Below are 22213 nucleotides of genomic sequence, written 5' to 3' on the forward strand. Positions count from 1 at the left end.
CGAAGAAACTGTGGAAAACATCAAAAAAGAAATGCATGCCTCACCATTGCCTTACAAGAAAATTAAAAAGAAAAAACTGAAGCATAGAGCTAAGGAATATTTTTCTGAAGCTGTGGAAAATCAGACTAAAGAGGATGAATTTGATATATATGGAAAGTACATAGCGTCACAATTGAGGAAAATGGACTTACGAAATGCTTTGAAGCTTAAGCTTGAAATTCACAGTTTAGTAAGTGAAGCCAGAATATCAGATATGTCAAGTAATGACTGAAATTAAGCAAAAATGTACTAGTATAACTTAAATGATCTGTAATCTCAAATTTTCCAGTCAGATATACTAGTTATTTTTTTTTAAAGTTTATGGTTTCATATTTTTATGTTATATCAAGTTATATTCTTCAAAAACTTTTATAGCTTTTAGTTTTTATTGTGATATATTAATGTGAAGTTTAACAGTAATATCTATGATTTCAAAAACTCAGTTTGTCTTGCCAAGCCCAATTCTAAATAGACTGATGTCTTATTGAAAATGATTCACTGCCTTCTATGTGGCACTGGGACCTGCCACTTTTACCAGTTTATCTTCTTATAAACAAATATATGTTACTTAATCAATTACCAATTATTTCAATTATTAGAAAAAATACAGTTAAGTAAAGTATTGTTTAAATTATTATTATTATTTTATTAACATGTAAGATATAGATATATGCTATAAACCAAAGATTTGTTCACATTTTTTTATCTGAATAATAAAATATTTCATATTTACTGGTCTTTATTTCATTTTGCTTCATCAGCAGTCAAAGGCTTAACACGATTTCTATACGGTTGTGAAATGTGATACCTACATACATTCATAAGTTATGTTATGCTAGCTAGACAGACAATATAATTATGGTTTACTAATATGTTGCATAAAATCGAATCTCATAATTTTGTTTTTCATAACAACCTTTAGCAAAATCATCCTATCACCGAATTACTTTTCGTATTTTTTTTCATACTATTATTTCTCATAATTTTGCAAAGCCGAATATTAAAATCACATAATATCGATGAAAATAATATTTATATGTTCGAATAGTCGGTATACAGAAAGACATCTCATAATATTACTTTGCATAAGGATAATAAAAAGCACAAAAAAAAACTAATCAAGACATCCAATTTTCTTTTTTTCGGTGAATTCGGAAATCTTGTTTTTTTTTTTCGTATCCTAAAGTTTCAGACCATCTTTAGGTGATTTTAGCGACTTTTGATTTTGAGTTTAGCCACAGAATAAGTAATGTTTAGCCACTCGAGTTTCTAGGAGTTGGCAACACTGATCGGTGTTCTATTCTATGGTTTTCTTGTAGACGCTAATAACGATAATTTCCCTTGATTGATGAGTATCGCATTACATGTAAGTAGGACTTTGTGACGTTGTTATTGAGTTCAATTTCATTAGTTCAAGAGAATTGATCATTAGTACAAGATTTATTTTCCTAACAATATTACAATATAGACTTAGCTGTCAAATTAATTAGAAACACCGAGATAACGCTGTCTTCGGATTGATTGACATCTCGAGCGCGGAAGGGTAACACGTCATTTCCTGTTCTGGTAGGATTTATCCAATTTTTATAATTTCTGGAGGTGGCTTTTAGTAATCTTAATTCTGTTTTGTAATATAATTTCTGTTTAGTATTTCTGTAGATATAATTCAGGTGATACGTTGTTTCAAATATATAATGTACAGGGGACGGACGTAATGGCGGGTAATTCGGACCCGTCATGCTCCAATGTTCCGGGGGCTCAGTCCGAATCTGAATTGAGGGTAACTGATATGGAATTAGAATCCCCTAATAGCCTTCCATTGGGTCAGCAAACACAATCTTCCTTTCTCGAGAATGATGAAGAAATTTCTGGTGAGTTCATTAAAGTTAAACCTAAGAAAAGACCGTTGGTTAAAACGTCTGACAATGACACTAGAAAAATAACGAAAATTGATCGTACACCTCCGGCTCCGCCTGTTACGAGGCAATGTTATTCCAACCGTGACTTAGGTCCGTTTATTGTGCACGTCGCTCAAAAAGAGTCATCACCTGGTTCGGGCTCCTTCCTTAACCCAGTGAAATTTGGCCAATTTATGTTTTCTCAGAGAATTGGGCATATTAAGCAAGGCGGAATAAAGAAAGTAGGACGTAACAGACTTGCCATCGAATTTGATTCTGCGTCCGCTGCTAATGCGTTTATAAATAACGAATGTATAATAAATTCCAATTACACAGCATTCGTGCCCACCTACAATGTTAGCAAAATGTGTATTGTCCGTGGGGTCCCGAAGGATCTCAGCAACGAGGAGTTAGCCGCTAATATAATTACCCCGCAGGATTTTGGTAGGGTTCTCAAGGCGAGACGACTTAATGCAAAAAGAAAAGTAGATGATATAGTAGAGTGGCTGCCAACGGAAACAGTGGCTCTCACTATTGATGGTCAAAAACTGCCGAGTCGTGTTTTTCTGTTTCACAACTCTTTTGAAACGCAACTGTACAATTACCCGGTCATACAATGCTACCAATGCTGTCGATTTGGTCACGTACAAACGCAGTGTAGATCTCCGCCTCGATGCTCAAGGTGTGCTCAACCTCATGTAAGCCGGGAATGCAAGGTTGAACATGTTTCATGTCTTCACTGTTCTGGTCCTCATTCTGCCACGGATAAAGTATGCCCAGAGTTTGAGCGCCAACAAAAAATTAAACTAACTATGACAGAAGATTCTATTTCTTATGGAGAGGCTTCTCAAAGATTCCCAACAGTCAAACGTTCATTTGCAGATGCGACAAGGGGCTCCCCGCCGCCAAATACCCAATCATATAGGAAAACTATTACAGTGACCCGCAAGCCTCGTCCTCTTCTCTCTGAGGGTTATGATAAAAAAGCGCACCAAGCTTTAATCAATAGCTTCAATATTCCCCCGCCGCAAAATGGTTGTGCTCTTCGTTATTCGAATGACTACATCAACGAAGAAGTAGCTCGAGAGGATACCCTCTTATCTAATGTTACTAACTCTGATAGATCTTTCTATAATGAAGCCCAGTTGAACAACAATGTTTTAGACTCATTACTAGGCACACTTATTATGCTTCTTAGTGTAGAAAACTTACCGTCCAACGTCGCTACAAAAGTTGAAACTCTTTGCAACATTTTAAATAAAAAAATTCAAAATGTATACGGCCATCCAGTGGAACGCGCGTAGTATTATTAACAAAAAATCTGAACTTACATACTTTTGCCAAAAATATAACCCTATTGTATTTGCAATCGCTGAAACATGGTTAAAGCCTCAGTCGTCGTTTAATTTATCTGGTCATATTACTTTACGTGATGACAGAGTTGATGGCTGGGACGGGGCAGCTCTGATCATTAAAAAATGTATTCCTTTTGTTAATATCCAAATACCTGCTCATTCCAATAACCTGTTTATTGTGGCTGCAAATATTTTCAACATTTCTTTTGTCTCTATTTATATTCCTCACCCTTCTCACTCAGTTTTATCAGAACTTTTTTCTATATTAAAAAATATTCCTGAACCCATGATTTTGATGGGTGATCTAAACTGTCACGATATGTCTTGGGGATCGGCCATATCTGACAATAACGGTAAAAAGTTGCTGAGCATTTTCGATGAATTAAATCTGTGCTGTTTAAATGATGGTAGACCTACTAGACGTACGGCTCCTAACCAAAATGTGTCGGCTGTAGATGTTTCTGTGTGCTCTTCAGACCTTGCCTCTGAATTACCATGGAATATCTCAAACAATTCACATAACAGTGATCACTTTCCTATAATCATAACTCTTCCAAATTCCTGTTGCCCCCCAGTCTCACTTCTCCCTTTGCAGAAATACAGATTGTCTAAGGCTGACTGGGACAGCTATTCCCTTTCTCTTGATAGTAAAATAGAAATTCTTTCATCTGATCCTAATATCAACCTTCAAGATGCGCATGACCGTTTTGTTAAAGTAATTCATGAAGCCGCTGAAGAGGCTATTCCTCTTAAGGCTGTAAGGCGTCGGGTTCCGTCACAGCCGTGGTGGGACGCTGAATGCTCGGCAGCTGTAAGAGATAGAAATCTGGCAGAAAAGAAATATGTCTCGGATATTAATATTGAAAACTACATAGCTTTTAAAAAAGCCAGAGCTAAATGTAGAAAACTTTTGTCCCTCAAAAAATGTAATGGTTGGAATAAATTTTGCGAATCTGTTTCTCCTTTTACCAATTCTTCAATTGTTTGGCAAAATATCAGAAATTTCCGAAAGGGCAAGGCTCCCCCTTCTGGTTATGCTTCTTCTCTAGCATGGACTGAGGATTTCCTGAATAAATTAGCTCCCCCAACAGTTCCACTTTCTAGCGATATACCTACTTTGTACCACTTCAGCCATTCTGATCATTTTCTGAGTAGGAAATTTGACTTAGACGAACTCAAGTCAGTTTTTTCATCAATAACAGATTCGGCCCCAGGTAGGGATGGTATAATTTATTCTTTTTTAAAAAAGGCTGGAACTCTTTTTCATTCTTTTCTGTTGGATCTTATAAATAAAATATTCGAAACAGGTGATATTCCCAAAATCTGGAAACAGCAACTAATCCTTCCTATCCTTAAAGCTGGAAAAGACCCTGAGGATCACAATTCTCATAGACCGATCGCCCTATCATCAGTTATGTGCAAAGTGGCTGAGCATCTGCTCAAAAATAGGCTTGAGTGGTATGTGGAAAATACAGGTGCTCTATCGTCAACACAATTTGGCTTCAGAAAAGGCAAAAGTGTTACTGACAGCCATGCTCTGTTATCGACAGACGTGAGGTTGGCATTCACACAAAAACAGTCCGTTGTCTCGGTTTTTCTTGATATATCTGCGGCTTATGACAATGTCCTACTCTCGGTGCTCAGAAGTAAACTGCGTCAGATAGGTGTTCCGGAGAAAGTGGTTTGTTTTATAAATAATATTATATCTGGTAGGGAGATTTCATTGCGATTGCCAAATTGTCAGGGATGCAGTAGACTGGTGTGGAAGGGCCTGCCCCAAGGCTCGGTGTTAAGTCCACTTTTGTATAACATTTACACCTCTGACTTAGATCAGGCTATTAACCAGCATTGTAATATACTCCAGTATGCTGATGATATTGCCATTTATGCGATTAGTAAAAACGTTGACCAAGCTGCTACTTTTATAAATAGAGCTCTTGATTCTGTGGGTCTGTGGCTTGACGCTCATGGTTTAGATTTATCACCTTCAAAAAGCGTCGCTTTGGTATTTTCTAGGCAACGTTTTATAACCCCAGTAAATATAACATTCCGCTCTCACCAAATCTCCCTTCAAGATAAAGCTAGATTTCTTGGTGTAGTTTTTGACTCTAAATTGTCGGGCTCTGAACATATTAACTATGTAGTTAGCAAATGTGAAAAAAATATTAATATTTTGCGTTGCCTATCTGGTGCTTGGTGGGGTGCCCACCCTTATTCTCAAAAATTACTGTATAATGCTTTAATAAGGTCGCACTTAGATTTCGGCTCTATCATTTTAGAACCCTGTAATTTGGTAAATCTTAGAAGACTTGACCAGGTTCAATCTAAAGCACTAAGGATAGTAACAGGGGCTATGAAGTCGTCACCCATTAAAGCTCTACAGGTTGAATGTTCGGAGCCTCCTTTAAATATTCGCCGTCAATACCTGGCAGATAGATATATCTTTCGTGTAGCCCAATTTGATAATCATCCTCTTTTTCCTAAGCTAGAATTACTTCAAAACTATACTGAAATAAACGTCTATTGGCGCAGGAAAACAAAACCTAATACTTTAATTAGTTTCAACAGATTAAACAGCTTTAATGCTCCTATAGCAACATTTTCTAAATTGCCCATATATTTAGTTTCCTTTCAGGCCCTTACTTTTCACCCGAAAATAGTAAAATTAGGAATTCAAAAAAGTTCCTCAGCGGCCAATGACAAGTTCTTGTCGGCAATCAGGGACAAGTGGCAGGACTGGAATTTGTTTTTCACGGATGCTTCAAAACTTAATAAAGATGAACCTGTTGGGTGTGCCTTTATTCATGATAATTCACGATCAACCTATCAATTTCAATTGCCTCCTATATCAAATATTTTTACTGGAGAATGTTCAGCGATTCTAAAAGTAATTAAATATATAAAAGAGCATAGAATAGTTAAATCAATTATTTTCTCGGACAGTCTCAGTGCCATCCAAGCCCTTTCATGTAATTCTATTAAAAATTGTGCTAAGTCGGCAATAGTATGTCTTCTAAAGGAAGCTCTTCTTTCTTGCCACTTGATGAACCTGGAGGTGAAGATATCCTGGATTCCTAGTCATAAGGGCATTAGTGGGAATGAAGCTGTAGACAAGGCAGCTAGGGAAGCTGCTACTGGAAGTAGCCACTCTGTACATCAATGCTTTAGTAATGATTTAGCCGCTCTCTCAACGTTGATGTTGTTTGATTCGTGGTCCAACGAATGGAACACGAACAACAAACTACAATTTTATAAAATCCAGAACAATATTCCTCGTCGTCCTTGGTTTTTCGAATTTAAATTCAAGAAAAAAGTGACAAGCTGTTTAATTCGACTTAGACTGGGTCACGTGTGCTCTCCAGAATTTCTACACAAGATTAAAATTAAAAATGATCCTATGTGTGAATGCCGTAAGGACATTGGATCATTAGATCATATATTTTTTAACTGCCCTCTGAATAAGTTTGACATTTATGATGATCTTATAAAATTAAAAACTGAGCTCCCGACTAACGTCCGTACCCTTTTAGCTAACTTTAAAGAAATTGTTATTTACCTTTTGGCTGAATTTATTGACAAAAACGATATCAAGCTGTAAACAATTGCTTCACATTATAAATTTTAATTGTTGCATTTAGGTATGTGTGTAAATGAAATGTAAATAATTGTAAACTAATTGCCACAGTGTCCCTTCCCTGGGTTATTTTAATCGCTCCACAAAAGAGATAGTCAAAATCACGCAATTTGACGTGACATTGGCAAAGTGCCTCGCAGCAAACGCCATATCAACAAAAAAAAAAAAAAAAAAAAAACGCTGTCTTCAGATTATCTTTTATATAAACTTCAGAAAATCAACAACAAATATGAGATGGGGTGAAAAAGAGACGTGCCAGTTCGTGAAACTTTACTTGGGTCACAGATTATTGTGGGACGCTAAGTTGCCGGCATACAAATCCAAGCCGGAACGGCATAAAGCGTATAGTCAAATTATAGCGGACTTTAGAGCTACAACGGGAATCTCGTTGAATGAGCCGGAGGTAAAAACGAAGGTGAAGAATCTACGGTCTACATACGTGCAAGAAATAGCTAAGATACGGAAGAGGTCAGGTCCAGACTCTGTGTTCAAGCCCTCGATCAAGTGGTTTTCGGCATGGCATAAGTGTTTTAGCAGGACTAGCAGAAAGTCTCTGAGCACAGATGATAATACTTACGATGTAAGTAGACTGACTGTTAATATAGGTGGAAAAATAAATTGCAATTGCATTACATTGCAGACCTTATTGCTGCTATTAATAACCATGTTGTCTTAGATTTTTTCTTTCATGAATAAGGCATAATTTTGGACAAACAGGCCAGGATTACACCATTCTATTTTATACTTTTTTATATTTTTGCCAAATAATGAATTATATTATGATCTCGGGCCATATAGGTAGGTACTATTCACTTTGAAGGAATGTCGGCAGGCCGGAGTTGGCCCGCAAGCCGTACTTTGCCCATCACTGATCTAGGGTGCTATATAACACATATTTATTTCATAATATTTTTCAAGGATAAATGGTGCATAACCATCTAATCTAAATTTCTTTCTGCAGTAGTAAAGAGTAAAATTTTGTTTCAGGTTGATGAAACAGCAGATGATTCATGTCAAAAAATATGGGTTGATCAAGATGATGAAGTTGATGAACATGACAACAGCAACTCGGATCCTTTTGTAACAGAACAGGACAACTTCCTGCTTGTCCTTAAACCAGAACCTGATGAAAGTTTAATCAAACATGAGACCTTAAATAGCTCATACAAGAAGAAAAAAAAATTTAAACATAGCACTAGCACTGATAATTCCGATAGATCATACAGAGGCAGCATAGATCCAGAGGTAGCCACTAAAGAGGATGAATTTGATATATATGGAAAATACATAGCATCACAATTGAGGAAAATGGAGCTGCAGAAAGCTTTACGGTTACAACTGGAAATACAGAGCCTTGTGAGCGAGGCCAGGATCTCAGATATATCGGGCCCATGAAGGAAATAAACAAGAATTAGGTTTGTCTTCATTGAGTTGTCTTTCTTTCTTGTTTGATGGATAACAGTGTGTATTTCTGAGATATGATCAGAAAAAATAAAAGTACAAGTGTAGTGTAAAGTCTTTGGCTTGTGAGTCAATTAAGATGAGCATAAGAGAAATATTTAGTTGTTAAAAGCAACTGCCTCTGAAATGTTTTGAGGGGAAATAAATATAAGAAAAAAACATACAGCAAGTCTGATTTTTTATTGCTTTAACAGCATCTGTTTATAATATAAACAAATGTCGCTTACATTTCACTAGTGAAAATTCAGATTGTCCTGGATGTACCAATTGAATGTTTCTACATCATTCCCACATTTGTCCTAGAAATTTATGACCAAAATATACAGGTGTCTGCTGCTGACAGATTGATTTCATATCACCAGAATCCATTAGGATCATGTCCAATCTTAAATTAATTTAAGTACTCAAGTTTCACAACATTCCATGTTCAGTATTGAAAACAATTTACAAAGAATGGAAGCTTGGCCGTCAAGGCGGAGCCCAGTCCGGTTTAAAAAACTAACCATCTAAAAACTTAGTTTATAAATAATGTTAAAGGACGATTTACACTTTACGTTGCATCTCTGGTCAACACTTAAAGAAACAAGTGTAAACCGCCATTCAACCAAGACTAGAGTAGACCACAATCTTTAGTTCAACAATCTCAAAAATAATACTTACAACATTTCATTTACAATCCGATTGAGTCCAATGTGCGTTGTTTATTGACATAATGTGATGTAACTTACAATATTGTTACCATTTGCTTATTTTCGCCCCTTTTATTTTTGTCTTATGGAATTTAATGTGATAGCCCAAGGACAGCCTTAAGGGATGCTTCAGTCACAAAAGTTCACTTTCAGTTGTAATTACATACTGGTAGCCCTTCAGTCCATTCTCAGACAGTTTATACACCTGAGGGTACATTTTTTGTCCCAAAAAATTAGGCGATTCCTTAAAAGAGAGCATGGCCAGCAAACGTCAATCAAATAGGGCAGTAGAAAACATTGGCACTTGTGAACCACATTTACGTAACGTCACAATCTCCCGCGCAGCAAGTACCAAACAGTTTATTTTAACCTTATCAAAACACTCGTCCTTTTTTAACTTACCTTAACAATCCAATACAACGACCAATGCTAATTCGAGACAAAATAAAAGCAACATTTAAATGCAATTACATTTTTGTAACAGTGGAAGTGTTATTGGGGAAGTATGTATATTTTTATACTCGAATGTATAGGTGTCCGAACAACACAACAATTCTTAAGTTGAAATTTAACAAGGTTTTAAGGCGTCAACTCACAAAGTATACTTAACAGTATTTGGTTTTGTTTAGGCTCAACTTTTACTTTGGGCCGGCCAAGGTACACAAATAACAATATTTTCAACACACCTGCTCGTAAAGTAGGTCTTATTACAGCGTATTTACACTGATAATGCAGAATATTACCCATGCCGTGCCTTTTACATTACATTATCGCACTAGTGCCTTTTCATTACATATCTTTTTAAATATTAGCAAGAAGTATTAATGTTTCGAAAACAGCTAAGTAGTTATTTGCGTAAATATAAAATTCAATTCAAAATGTGATAAATAATTAAAGAATTTCATGAAACTGCTTGTTAGCTTGTTGGTATTTATAATTTGACGGTGTATTTTTAACTATAAATACCCAATTTCAAAATTTATAAATATGTGGCTGATTAGCTACTTTGCCGGTGCCCTTATCTCAGACTTGCGCGCGCATGCAGCGCTGAGCGCGCGAAAAAAAAAATTACGGCCGCCATCTTTTAAATGGGTTTCTGTTTGTTAAGTTTATTCACAGTATTGCATTTCGTTAGTGTTGTTTTGTAAAATGTCGAATTTAGATAACGAAGAATTACTTATCGAGTGTACGCCGCCAGATATCATAGTTGAAGCGCAAAATGCGAGTGATAGTCTTTTGCCCTCAAAATCAAAAGATAAATACATGCAAGCCTACGCAAATTTCATTCAATGGAAAAATAGCAAAAATGCAAGCTCTTTCTCAGAAAACGTGTTCATGGCTTACTTTAGTGAACTGGCGAAGAGGTATAAACCTAGTTCGCTTTGGTGTATATATTCTATGTTGAAGAGTACCGTGCAGAATAAAAATGCAATTGACATCAAAGCGTACACCAATCTAACTGCATTCTTGAAAAGACGTTCAGACGGCTTTTACAGTCGAAAATCCAAGGTTTTAACACCTAATGAAGTGGAGAAGTTCATTAAAGAAGCACCGGATAATCAATATCTAGCGACAAAGGTCAGTTCCACTATTTAGTTTTGTATTCATTATTATAATATTTGTAGGCGGTATTGTGAGTGTTGATATAATAGGAACTAAGTACGATTATTATAACTTAATTATGATTTTATTTATTTTCAGGTCGCATTAATATTCGGAATTACTGGTGCCTGTAGGCGTCAGGAATTAAACAACATTACGACAAAAGATATAGAGAATCACGGAGAGATGCTACTTGTCAAAATTCCGAACACTAAAAATAAAATTCCTCGGTCATTTACTATTCACGGACCATTTTATGAAATAGTGAAAAAATATGAAAGTTTACGTTCAACAAAAGGAAAATCTGACCGGTTCTTCCAAAATTTTCAAAACGGCAAATGCACGAGTCAGCCTATCGGAGTGAACAAATTTGGATCGATGCCTAGAGAAATTGCCAAGTTTTTAGGCTTACCACAGGCTGACGCTTACACCGGACACAGTTTTAGGCGGACTTCAGCTACATTGCTGGCTAATTCAGGAGCCGATATATTGACTTTAAAACGCCATGGGGGATGGCGATCTAATAATGTCGCCGAGTCATATATTGAGGACTCCATCCAAAATAAAGCCGACATAAGTGCCAAAATAACACAAGCAATCCATTTGGAGCCACAATCCAAGAAGTTCTGCCCTGAACCGCGTCCTTCCACCTCATATGCCAATGATGATTTGGGATTTCATACGTTTGCTAATGATGAAACGCAATGTTCTTCTACCTCCTTTCAGAATGTTGCATTATCACCGACATTTACAAATACCCAAGAACAAAGCAATGAAATAATTAATAATACAATTAAACATACAGTACAAATGCCTCATAAGGCGGTAGCATATCATTTCAATAATTGTACTTTTAATAACTGTTTCAATAATTAAAGTTTTTAAATAAATGTGAACTTTTATTTACTTTTCCTCGCAAGTGTGTTGAAAAACGTCGTATGAAACACGTGAGCATTGGTCATTACACTTTTCGTCTCCATTAAGCCTTCGCCTTCGGCTCAGGCTTAAAAACCGACTCGAGTGTAATGACCAACATAGCACACTTGTATCATAATGTACTATTATGAAAGACCTAGATTTACCTAATACAAGAAACAGTCGAGCTGTTCCTGTGTGAGTCGACGAACTTGACTAATAATGACAGGTAGCCATTATTATTAAACAATTTTAATATTTTACAGAAAACATCAACAATTAGGTTGTACCGTTTTGAACACATAAGGAGATAGGTACATCATTGAGAGATGAAGTTTGATGAGAAATAATAGGAACTAAAATAAATATGTCACATGATGATTTGGAATGAAATATAATGTAACGGAGTCAGTCGAAACTGTATCTGTCATGGCATACTACAACTAAAGTTGCATACAATTTCGCATCATCAACAAGAGAAAATGAGTAGCGTCGCGACTCGCGCACGCTTATATCAACTATAAACGTCAATAAAACTACAATCACGCAAGGGAGACTCGAATCAGATCTCGATTTGTACAATTTATCACATAAATTTAAGAGAACACGTATTCATACTGCAGCAGCGGTCGAACGAATACAGGACAAATCCATCGATTAATAATTATGCTTTCAGAGATCAAAGTAGCCCGAATAAGCTATACTATAACACCAATACCTCGGGAGGGAGCTTCCAAATACTGTTCTAAAATTACAAGTCGACTTCTGCGCACGTAATATCCAGTAGATCCCAGTAGAAGGTACCACAAAGTTACGAATCCAAATATTTCATTGATGAAAAAATAAACGCTCTGATATTATCGATTTATCGACATACACGGATACAAAACTAATACGCTCGTATTTATCTGCTAAATCCATTTTACCCTACCGATGTTTGTACGGACATTTCAACTTTAGGACGTTAGGGTTTTAGTTACAAATAAATAAATAAAATATCAAAACGCCGTTGGCTGACAGTAAATTAATAAGAAAACAAAAATGAGATCACAAAACGCCCATACAAAAACCAGCGCGCGGCTGCAAAACGTTATCTTTTCGAATTTCGGTCGGCAGCTGCGCTTCAAGTGAAGGCTCAGTTTCATTGGCCGATAAATCGGTCGACATACAGCGTGCGGTGACTTCCCGCAGGCGGAATACCGACTAGTGAAACCCGAATGCAGGCTCTATAACATGCGTTCTGGAAGTCTCCTATGCCCCGTATGCGGGCTATCGACCAGTGGAACTGAGCCTAGAGGCCTGTCTAAGAGCCCCCAGACTAACGGTAATGTAATACTTTCTTACCCATCTCACCAGTAGCAAGCGCTTGCGCCAGGTTTTTGGCTTGGCAGCAGTTCGATCTTCGAAAAGTACAAGGTCCTTGGTGCGTAAAGCAAGCAGCCATGCACAACCGACTGCAAGAATACTTCGTTTAGTCTTTACTTAAGTACTTTTAGCTGTGAATTTTGGCGTGCCTCGGTCCACAAATAGTTTATTTTTATTTTATTTTTATTCGACTGGATGGAAAACGAGCAAGGGGGTTTCCTGATGGTAAGAGATCACCACCGCCCATAAACATCTGCAACACCAGGGGTATTGCAGATGCGTTGCCAACCTAGAGGCCTAAGATGGGATACCTCAAGTGCCAGTAATTTCACCGGCTGTCTTACTCTCCACGCCGAAACACAACAGTGCAAGCACTGCTGCTTCATGACAGGATTAGCGAGCAAGATGGTGGTAGCAATCCGGGCGGACCTTACGTTTAGAATACGAAACAAAAAGTATTTTCTATGTAAACACGCCAAGTTTCATACTGTACCTGATCATTTTGTTATATCTTCGATGTGCTCATCGCGTTACAGAAAAAAGTAAATTTTAAAAAGTTTCATATTTACCAAATTTTTCAAGATTATCTGACCAAACTCGCCTTTTAAATTGGACCGTTATTTTGAATAAAATAATAATATCGATGAATAGTTCCTTAGAACAGATAACGCATAATTGTTGCAGTCGATTGTCCAGAACAAAACAGATGGTTAGTCGACAGATGGATTTGTTTACTATTATCGTTATATCTTTGAAAATTTCATGATTAGGCGTAGCTGCCCTTGCAAAACAGTACATACGAGATATCGTAACTTCAAATGAAAAATATGAAAGTCTCGTTTTCTATTATACTTAATGTAATGACACAGAAAAAATCTGTTGGCACAACTGTTTTTGATAACCAACTGGCACAACGGGTACAATCTTTAGTATTTTTTTAGTTATTAGCCATCTGATACGCTTTATTTTGGTTGACTGTATCAGAATCAGTTGACGATACCCGCCAGCGTTATTTAATTTACGCGTACAATTTTAAACCTGACTTACGGCATCAAATCTTTTACTACGGCGAGTGAAATTCAACAGCAAACCAGATCAATCTGTCGACTTGTTCAGAGGTGTGTTTAGGCGTCCGAGCATAGTTGTTTGGGGGTGTAGACGGAAGCGTTGGGTCGAGCGGCGAGCCGTCGGAGAGCCGCAGCTTGGAGACGCCGCCCGTCGGCGCCACGAACTCTGTCGGCATCACGGCCAGCATTTGAGCTTTCAGTTCCTCCATTTCTTTGTCCTGCCGCGATATTAAGCCTGGAAAAAGGTAAGTTTAGAATCATAAATTATTCTTTCACTTTACGGGTACGGAAGATTTCCATAATGCATGCCATAGGGCCTGCATTCGGGTATCACTAGTCTTTATATCGCCTACGGTCGTGACCGCACGCTGTATGTCAACCGAATTGGGATGCACCAAAAAAAATAACCTATAGTTTTTATCTTATTTTTGGAAAGAATAGGATATTTTATGATACCATTTTCATTGATTTTGAATTTGGATAAGTATTTATTTTTTATAATTTTTTTACGAAATACGCTGGATGACGTCACAGTGAGACAGCCACATTCCATTGAATGGAAAAATTCAGGTCGTACATAACATAATCTGTGGCATTACAATTTGACAATAATTCAAGCACGGCTTAGGGTCCTAAATGAACCATGACAAATAGTTTTATTTTATTTCTCTTCTTTTAGCTTCGATTATTCTTTTGTTTATTTAATGGTGTGATAGTAAATAGATATCTTTTTAAAATCTGATATTTAAATTATTTTGTATTTACTTGTAACATAGTAATTTAATAATTTAATTTGTAAAAATACATTGGAAATACTCGTATACATTTCGGACTTTACGATAAATGACAACTGTTTAAGGCCAGTTGCGCATCATGTGATTAAAGTTCTATCTTTGTCACTCTTTGCTATTATAAGCAGGACAGGAACATTTCAAACTGTCAATTTGCTTAAGAGTGCTTTATAACGAGATACTCCAGGGGTCAAATGAGGGTCATTACTTAAATTTTGTTTATTTAAATCAGTTTATCACATTTTTGGAATCTGATTTCTGAAAACGCTTCACGAAGCCTATTTCTCCAAATGGTTTTCGATTTATTATATGTTGTCAAAAATTGGGACATCCCAATTATCGACTTACGTGTTTCACTAGTCGTTATACCGCCTGCGGGGAGACACCGCAGGCTGTATATCGACCAATTAAACTGAGCCTTAACCTTTTGAACGCCAAAGTCGGCAAAACGCGACAGCTGAAAATCGTGCCATAGGAAATTTTTTTAAGAATATTTTTTTTGTCGACTGTGGCCGACCGTGGCGTCCAAAGGGTTTAAAAAGGTTTAAAGTATAGGGAATATTACTGCAATTTTCTGCCGTCATAGTGCAGCACTAGCACAAAATCGTAAACAGTTTTTTTGAGTATCATAAATGCCATAATATCATATTATTTCAATTAAAATTTTGGAAATATAGCTCTATCGTTACTATCGATGTAAATATCATGTTATTTTGTTACTAATAAATATATCATGATTGTGTTGTATACCCACCCGCTTATGTTTTAATGTAGGTACAACTTAATATGATTGTCGAACTAGTTTAGTTGGAATAAATCGCTTGCTCGGACAGTCGTGTGTCTTCTTTACTACCGTATATTACAAAAGGTACATTAATACTCTTTGAAATAGAAATAGAAATATTTATTCGCTCTTCGTGTAATAAACATAATAAAAATACATAAAAAAAACAATATGCGAATCTTTGGTCATGATCTGTAGCCCCCTGCGCATAGCTTTGCCTAATATGCCCTATTCCTATTCGCATAAAATAATCGATTAAATAAATAGTTTGATAAGGAAGCGGACGCTTCGATGAGAGCGCTGTATAGTGACGTACCCTCCTGTATGTGCATGTGCCTTTTGGCGTCGCCGAGCGCCTGCAGCAGATCCAGCTTGACGCGCGTCTCCGCGCTGAGCGCGCGCTGCAGGTGCGCGGCGCGCTCCGACAGCGCGGCGCACGCCGCCGCCAGCCGCGCGCCGCCCGACGGGGACGTCGGCGCCGCGCCGGCGCGGCCCCGCCCCGCACACCCCCGCGGCCACGGGCGCCGGCGACCGCGCCTCTAGCGCCCGCGTCTGCTAAATACATCGCTTTTAATAATACAGAACGAACAACGAACGAAACGAACCCACCCATCTACGAACGATTTTTCAGTAGATAATCTATCCCCTGTCCTGCCTGCCATTTACAATATTTTTTTCTGTTTAATTCAAATGGGATCAGCTTTGAAATATAGGTATTCTGTTTAGTATAAAAAAAGAAATTATCAATATCTGACCACTTTTTACTGTGTTAAAAAAGTGCGTACATTTTGGAGAGTGCACTTTTGTTTCCCACATGCCTCCAATATGAGGTGCTTATATATGAGGTTCTTATGAGTTAAGCAAGTTAAGTTAGAAAACAAAGAACCGCACACAGTGGCGTAGCTACCGGAGGGTTAGACGGGGCAGTGCCCCGGGGCTCCCAGCCATAGGGGGCCCCTCGGACTCTGACTTACAAACTATGAACTGAACTAGTGAAAATATCTCCCATATTCGGAATACGGAACAAACGATTTTAAATAGTTTAGTTCAGGCCCTAATTTATTTTTTGCCCCAAAGTATTTGTTTACCTAGCTACGCCACTCAACGCACAACGACTAATGTTGCGGAGTTACACAGTGGGAATTCAGAAAACATCATTGATTGTGGCGTTCTCTGATGATAATAAACATACGGTGACATATGGTATGGTAAAGTTCTGGTATAGATAGGGCTGCTGACCTGTTCGCGGGCGCGGGAGAGCTCCCTTCTGAGCGCGGCGGCCTCGCCAGCCGCGCAGCGAAGCGCCGCGCGGCACCACTCGTTGTCGCACGCGCCGCCGCCGCTGCAGTTGCCGTTGCCGCTTGTGCTATTACTATATAAAAATATATTATTAGAACTTAAACCCTTACTAGACTTTAATAGTACATTACTGTAAAGGCCGGGAAGTAGGGGGTTGCCGGCCAAGCAGATATAGACGGTTGAGCGTAGCGAGGCCGGATAGGGATGCGAGGTCGGCAACCCACGTTCCGGCCGAGGCTTGTATAGTGTTTTTCTCAAACATGACATGAAAAAAAAAAAAAAAAAACAAGCTGGCGGGACGCTAGTCTGGTCGCCCTGTTGCGCGTGCGCGCGTGTCGTGCTGGCTGCTGGGCTGCTGGGGGCGGCGGGCGGCTGCAGGCGGTGGGTGCTGGGTGTGGGCGTGCGCCGTGTCGTAGAGCGCGCGTTGAATGAAACAAAAGACGGTCGCATTGCCGGCCAGCGGCCTGCAAGGTTGTATGAAATCTCTTTGCAGGCCCGCGCGCCGCTCCTGTGGCCCGCTAGTGTGCACACACCTGTTGGTCGCTGTGTGGTGCGCGGGCGGCGGCTGCGCGCGCAGCTTGGCCGCGCATGCTGTGCGCTGCGTGCTCGGGTGCTCGTGCGCGCGCGCGGTGCGCGCGCGCTCTCTCTCCGAGCCGCCGCTCCAGTGTCGCGCGCTCGCCGCTGCGCCACGTCGCCACTCTGCAACCAACGATAAATTATATAATCAGCACTAAAATTTCCACCCTAAACACGAAATTCCTAACATTATTAACACAACCAATAAGCTATCTATAAGCGATATAAGGCGCGAAAGGAAAGTGGTCGGCGCGGCGCTGCCGGTCGGCGGCGGCGGCGGCTGCCAGCGCGCGCCATGCTGCTGGTGGTACTGACTTGTGTTCAGCGCCTGGTGCTGCTGCTTGAGCTGCGCGTGGTCAGCGCGGCGCTGCCGGTCGGCGGCGCGCGGCTGCCAGCGCGCGCCATGCTGCTGGTGGTACTGACTTGTGTTGCAGCGCCTGGTGCTGCTGCTTGAGCTGCGCGTGGTCAGCGCGGCGCTGCCGGTCGGCGGCGGCGGCGGCTGCCAGCGCGCGCCATGCTGCTGGTGGTACTGACTTGTGTTGCAGCGCCTGGTGCTGCTGCTTGAGCTGCGCGTGGTCAGCGCGGCGCTGCCGGTCGGCGGCGGCGGCGGCTGCCAGCGCGCGCCATGCTGATGGTGGTACTGACTTGTGTTGCAGCGCCTGGTGCTGCTGCTTGAGCTGCGCGTGGTCAGCGCGGCGCTGCCGGTCGGCGGCGGCGGCGGCTGCCAGCGCGCGCCATGCTGCTGGTGGTACTGACTTGTGTTGCAGCGCCTGGTGCTGCTGCTTGAGCTGCGCGTGGTCAGCGCGGCGCTGCCGGTCGGCGGCGGCGGCGGCTGCCAGCGCGCGCCATGCTGATGGTGGTACTGACTTGTGTTGCAGCGCCTGGTGCTGCTGCTTGAGCTGCGCGTGGTCAGCGCGGCGCTGCCGGTCGGCGGCGGCGGCGGCTGCCAGCGCGCGCCATGCTGATGGTGGTACTGACTTGTGTTGCAGCGCCTGGTGCTGCTGCTTGAGCTGCGCGTGGTCAGCGCGGCGCTGCCGGTCGGCGGCGGCGGCGGCTGCCAGCGCGCGCCATGCTGATGGTGGTACTGACTTGTGTTGCAGCGCCTGGTGCTGCTGCTTGAGCTGCGCGTGGTCAGCGCGGCGCGCCGCTGTCGGCGGCGGCGGCGGCTGCCAGCGCGCGCCATGCTGCTGGTGGTACTGACTTGTGTTGCAGCGCCTGGTGCTGCTGCTTGAGCTGCGCGTGGTCAGCGCGGCGCTGCCGGTCGGCGGCGGCGGCGGCTGCCAGCGCGCGCCATGCTGATGGTGGTACTGACTTGTGTTGCAGCGCCTGGTGCTGCTGCTTGAGCTGCGCGTGGTCAGCGCGGCGCTGCCGGTCGGCGGCGGCGGCGGCTGCCAGCGCGCGCCATGCTGATGGTGGTACTGACTTGTGTTGCAGCGCCTGGTGCTGCTGCTTGAGCTGCGCGTGGTCAGCGCGGCGCTGCCGGTCGGCGGCGGCGGCGGCTGCCAGCGCGCGCCATGCTGCGGTGGTGACTGACTTGTGTTGCAGCGCCTGTGTGCTGCTGCTTGAGCTGCGCGTGGTCAGCGCGGCGCTGCGGTCGGCGGCGGCGGCGGCTGCCAGCGCGCGCCATGCTGATGGTGGTACTGACTTGTGTTGCAGCGCCTGGTGCTGCTGCTTGAGCTGCGCGTGGTCAGCGCGGCGCTGCCGGTCGGCGGCGGCGGCGGCTGCCAGCGCGCGCCATGCTGCTGGTGGTACTGACTTGTGTTGCAGCGCCTGGTGCTGCTGCTTGAGCTGCGCGTGGTCAGCGCGGCGCTGCCGGTCGGCGGCGGCGGCGGCTGCCAGCGCGCGCCATGCTGATGGTGGTACTGACTTGTGTTGCAGCGCCTGGTGCTGCTGCTTGAGCTGCGCGTGGTCAGCGCGGCGCTGCCGGTCGGCGGCGGCGGCGGCTGCCAGCGCGCGCCATGCTGCTGGGTGGTACTGACTTGTGTTGCAGCGCCTGGTGCTGCTGCTTGAGCTGCGCGTGGTCAGCGCGGCGCTGCCGGTCGGCGGCGGCGGCGGCTGCCAGCGCGCGCCATGCTGATGGTGGTACTGACTTGTGTTGCAGCGCCTGGTGCTGCTGCTTGAGCTGCGCGTGGTCAGCGCGGCGCTGCCGGTCGGCGGCGGCGGCGGCTGCCAGCGCGCGCCAGCTGCTGGTGGTTACTGACTTGTGTTGCAGCGCCTGGTGCTGCTGCTTGAGCTGCGCGTGGTCAGCGCGGCGCTGCCGGTCGGCGGCGGCGGCGGCTGCCAGCGCGCGCCATGCTGATGGTGGTACTGACTTGTGTTGCAGCGCCTGGTGCTGCTGCTTGAGCTGCGCGTGGTCAGCGGGCGCTGCCGGTCGGCGGCGGCGGCGGCTGCCAGCGGCGCGCCATGCTGCTGGTGGTACTGACTTGTGTTGCAGCGCCTGGTGCTGCTGCTTGAGCTGCGCGTGGTCAGCGCGGCGCTGCGGTCGGCGGCGGCGGCGGCTGCCAGCGCGCGCCATGCTGATGGTGGTACTGACTTGTGTTGCAGCGCCTGGTGCTGCTGCTGTTGAGCTGCGCGTGGTCAGCGCGGCGCTGCCGGTCGGCGGCGGCGGCGGCTGCCAGCGCGCGCCGCGCCTCCGCCTCGGAGCTCCGCGCGGCCGCCAGCTCCGCTTTCAGACGCTTTATCTCCTCTGCGAATTCGCGGGCCTCGCGCTGCGAACGGAGAAACGTCCGGTTATACTCAAGGCCGGATCAACCATTAAGCTAGAAATACACTGACGGCGGAGGCGGAGCGGTGCGGCGCGGAGGCGGTACCGGTTGTCATATTCGAGCTAACATGGTATACGTTATGCCTATCCAATTTATTAAAAATGTAAACAAACCGATTTCATCAAAAATCTTGTATAAACACTCACTGGATCGAATCAATAACACATTTATCTATAATTCGTGTCTTTTAACTAGATGTCTAATCAAATTCACTTGATTTCAATATTTACTTTTCATTTCAAAAATCTTCGTCAAAATCTGATGTTATTTATTTATTTATGTTAATATATATTTATTTATATTAATGCGGGGACGAATAAGCGATTTTTATTTACTTTCCTTAAAATTAAAAAATAGTTACTGCTTTTATAATTGAATAAACAGTCTTTGAATGAAATCAAGTATTGTAAATAATAATAGACCAAAATACTTGATCTATTCAATGAATAAATTAATCGATTTACTGAACAGATTCATTATTTTGCAAAAGGTTCTAGGTTTTCACATCATTGAATGTCTGTGGTCGGATAAATGGCGTCTTTGTTTACACTTTTCATAAATTGTATCGAAATACAATATAGAGGCCACACAGAATACCACGCGGGAAATAACAAAGAAAGAAAGAAAATACATTTATTCACAACACAAGAACACCCAAGAAAAAAGTATTAATTCCATTTGAAGTTCTGTGGTGTTTTGTTTGGCATGGTGTGACGTCTGATATGGTGCGGTCACTCGTTAAGTCAGCTTAAACATGTATACTATGGCTATCTGTGGGGATCCTGTAATTGGCTCTGTGTTGCTATTCCTTCTACATATATTGTGTTTAGCTGTTGGTTCTCCTTAAATAAATAAATAAATAAATAAATTAAGTACAGATAGACAACACGAAGGAAAGTTATGTGTCATTGCGGTTGTCAATTGGACACTGACTGAACTGGCTCAGGCTGGTTGGATAAGCGTGGAGCGGTATTCTGTGTGACCTCTTTCACGTTAGCTCTAATATTACAACCGGTACCGCCTCCGCGCCGCACCGCTCCGCCTCCGCCGTCCGTCAGTGTGTTTCTAGCTTTAGGTAGAGTAGGCAACAGGCTAGAGGCCCCGCGCGCGGTCAAAAGATTTCATAGTGATTATTGAACTGGAAAATCTATCTATATTTTTTGTAAGTATGTATGTTTATTTTTAAAGTTTTTATTGCTTTCTGATGCTGTAAATTTTACCACTTCCTTATCCTTTGCTTTATCTATTCCTTTCTTCTTTCTGTTGAAAAACATTGCCTGGAAGATATTGCTTTGAAGCGACAAGGCCATGTATTTTTTTTCTCTATGTACCCGTTTTATGTATTGCTTACTATTTGGTGTACAATAAAGAATCATTGTACCGTATTAGTAATTTGTCTCAAAACAGAAATAAACAGACATTAAACAGTACCAGTTCGCGTTCTCTCTCGCGCTCCCTCTCGCGTTCTCTGTCCCGCTCGCGCGCCTCGCGGTCGCGCTCCTTCTCTAGCGCCTTCTCTCTTTCCCTGTTGCCGTTGCACTCCTTACTGTTACTCTTAACTTCTTTTGTACTTTCTACTTCTTTATCTTTAACTAATTGTTCTTTAACTGGAAACAAAGAAAATTCTCTCCTTAACCAATTTTCTACGGTAAAGTAATTCGAAAACAAATTAAATAACTGGAAATTATCACTTTCGTAGACTTGTCAAAGCATACAGATGGTCTTTATCACTCTTCACCGCGATTTTGTAAATAAAGTAATACTAAGTAAATTTATAAACAATACTTACTCTGTTCTGTACTCTTATGACTATCGTTGCTATCCTTATCCTTATTTTTACTCTTTTTCTTTTCTTCTTTTAATGTACTAGCCTCTTTCTTGTCACATTTCGACGACTTTGTGCCACCTAAAAAAAAAGTTGGAAATTGAATACACTTTTGATTCATAATTTACCAATGGATACTAAATTTCTT

The 22213-nt window shown here is 42.0% G+C and overlaps 3 protein-coding genes across 3 annotated transcripts in view; 2 read left to right on the forward strand and 1 right to left on the reverse strand.

The window, feature by feature from the left end:
* Window positions 1–7108: 7108 nt before the first annotated feature.
* LOC141440754 (uncharacterized) lies at window positions 7109–8550 on the forward strand. The gene is made up of 2 exons (XM_074105301.1): window positions 7109–7506; window positions 7914–8550. The coding sequence occupies exons 1-2, from the start codon at window positions 7156–7158 to the stop codon at window positions 8319–8321; spliced, it is 759 nt and encodes a 252-aa protein (XP_073961402.1). The 5' UTR covers window positions 7109–7155; the 3' UTR covers window positions 8322–8550.
* Window positions 8551–8655: 105 nt separating this feature from the next.
* On the forward strand, window positions 8656–11736 carry LOC141440753 (uncharacterized). Its single transcript, XM_074105300.1, has 2 exons — window positions 8656–10654; window positions 10778–11736. The coding sequence occupies exons 1-2, from the start codon at window positions 10226–10228 to the stop codon at window positions 11552–11554; spliced, it is 1206 nt and encodes a 401-aa protein (XP_073961401.1). The 5' UTR covers window positions 8656–10225; the 3' UTR covers window positions 11555–11736.
* A 7932-nt stretch (window positions 11737–19668) lies between these two features.
* The window catches only part of LOC141441184 (uncharacterized), a 5750-nt gene continuing 3205 nt past the window's right edge, over window positions 19669–22213 (reverse strand). Inside the window, exons 2-5 of the mRNA XM_074105860.1 lie at window positions 22030–22146; window positions 21672–21847; window positions 20005–20183; window positions 19669–19675 (exon numbers count right to left, since the gene is read on the reverse strand). Coding sequence (XP_073961961.1) covers window positions 19669–19675; window positions 20005–20183; window positions 21672–21847; window positions 22030–22146 — 479 coding nt within the window. The remainder of the gene's footprint in view (window positions 19676–20004; window positions 20184–21671; window positions 21848–22029; window positions 22147–22213) is intronic.

The sequence above is a fragment of the Choristoneura fumiferana genome, chromosome 23 (genome assembly GCF_025370935.1).
Source record: "Choristoneura fumiferana chromosome 23, NRCan_CFum_1, whole genome shotgun sequence".
NCBI lineage: Eukaryota > Metazoa > Arthropoda > Insecta > Lepidoptera > Tortricidae > Choristoneura > Choristoneura fumiferana.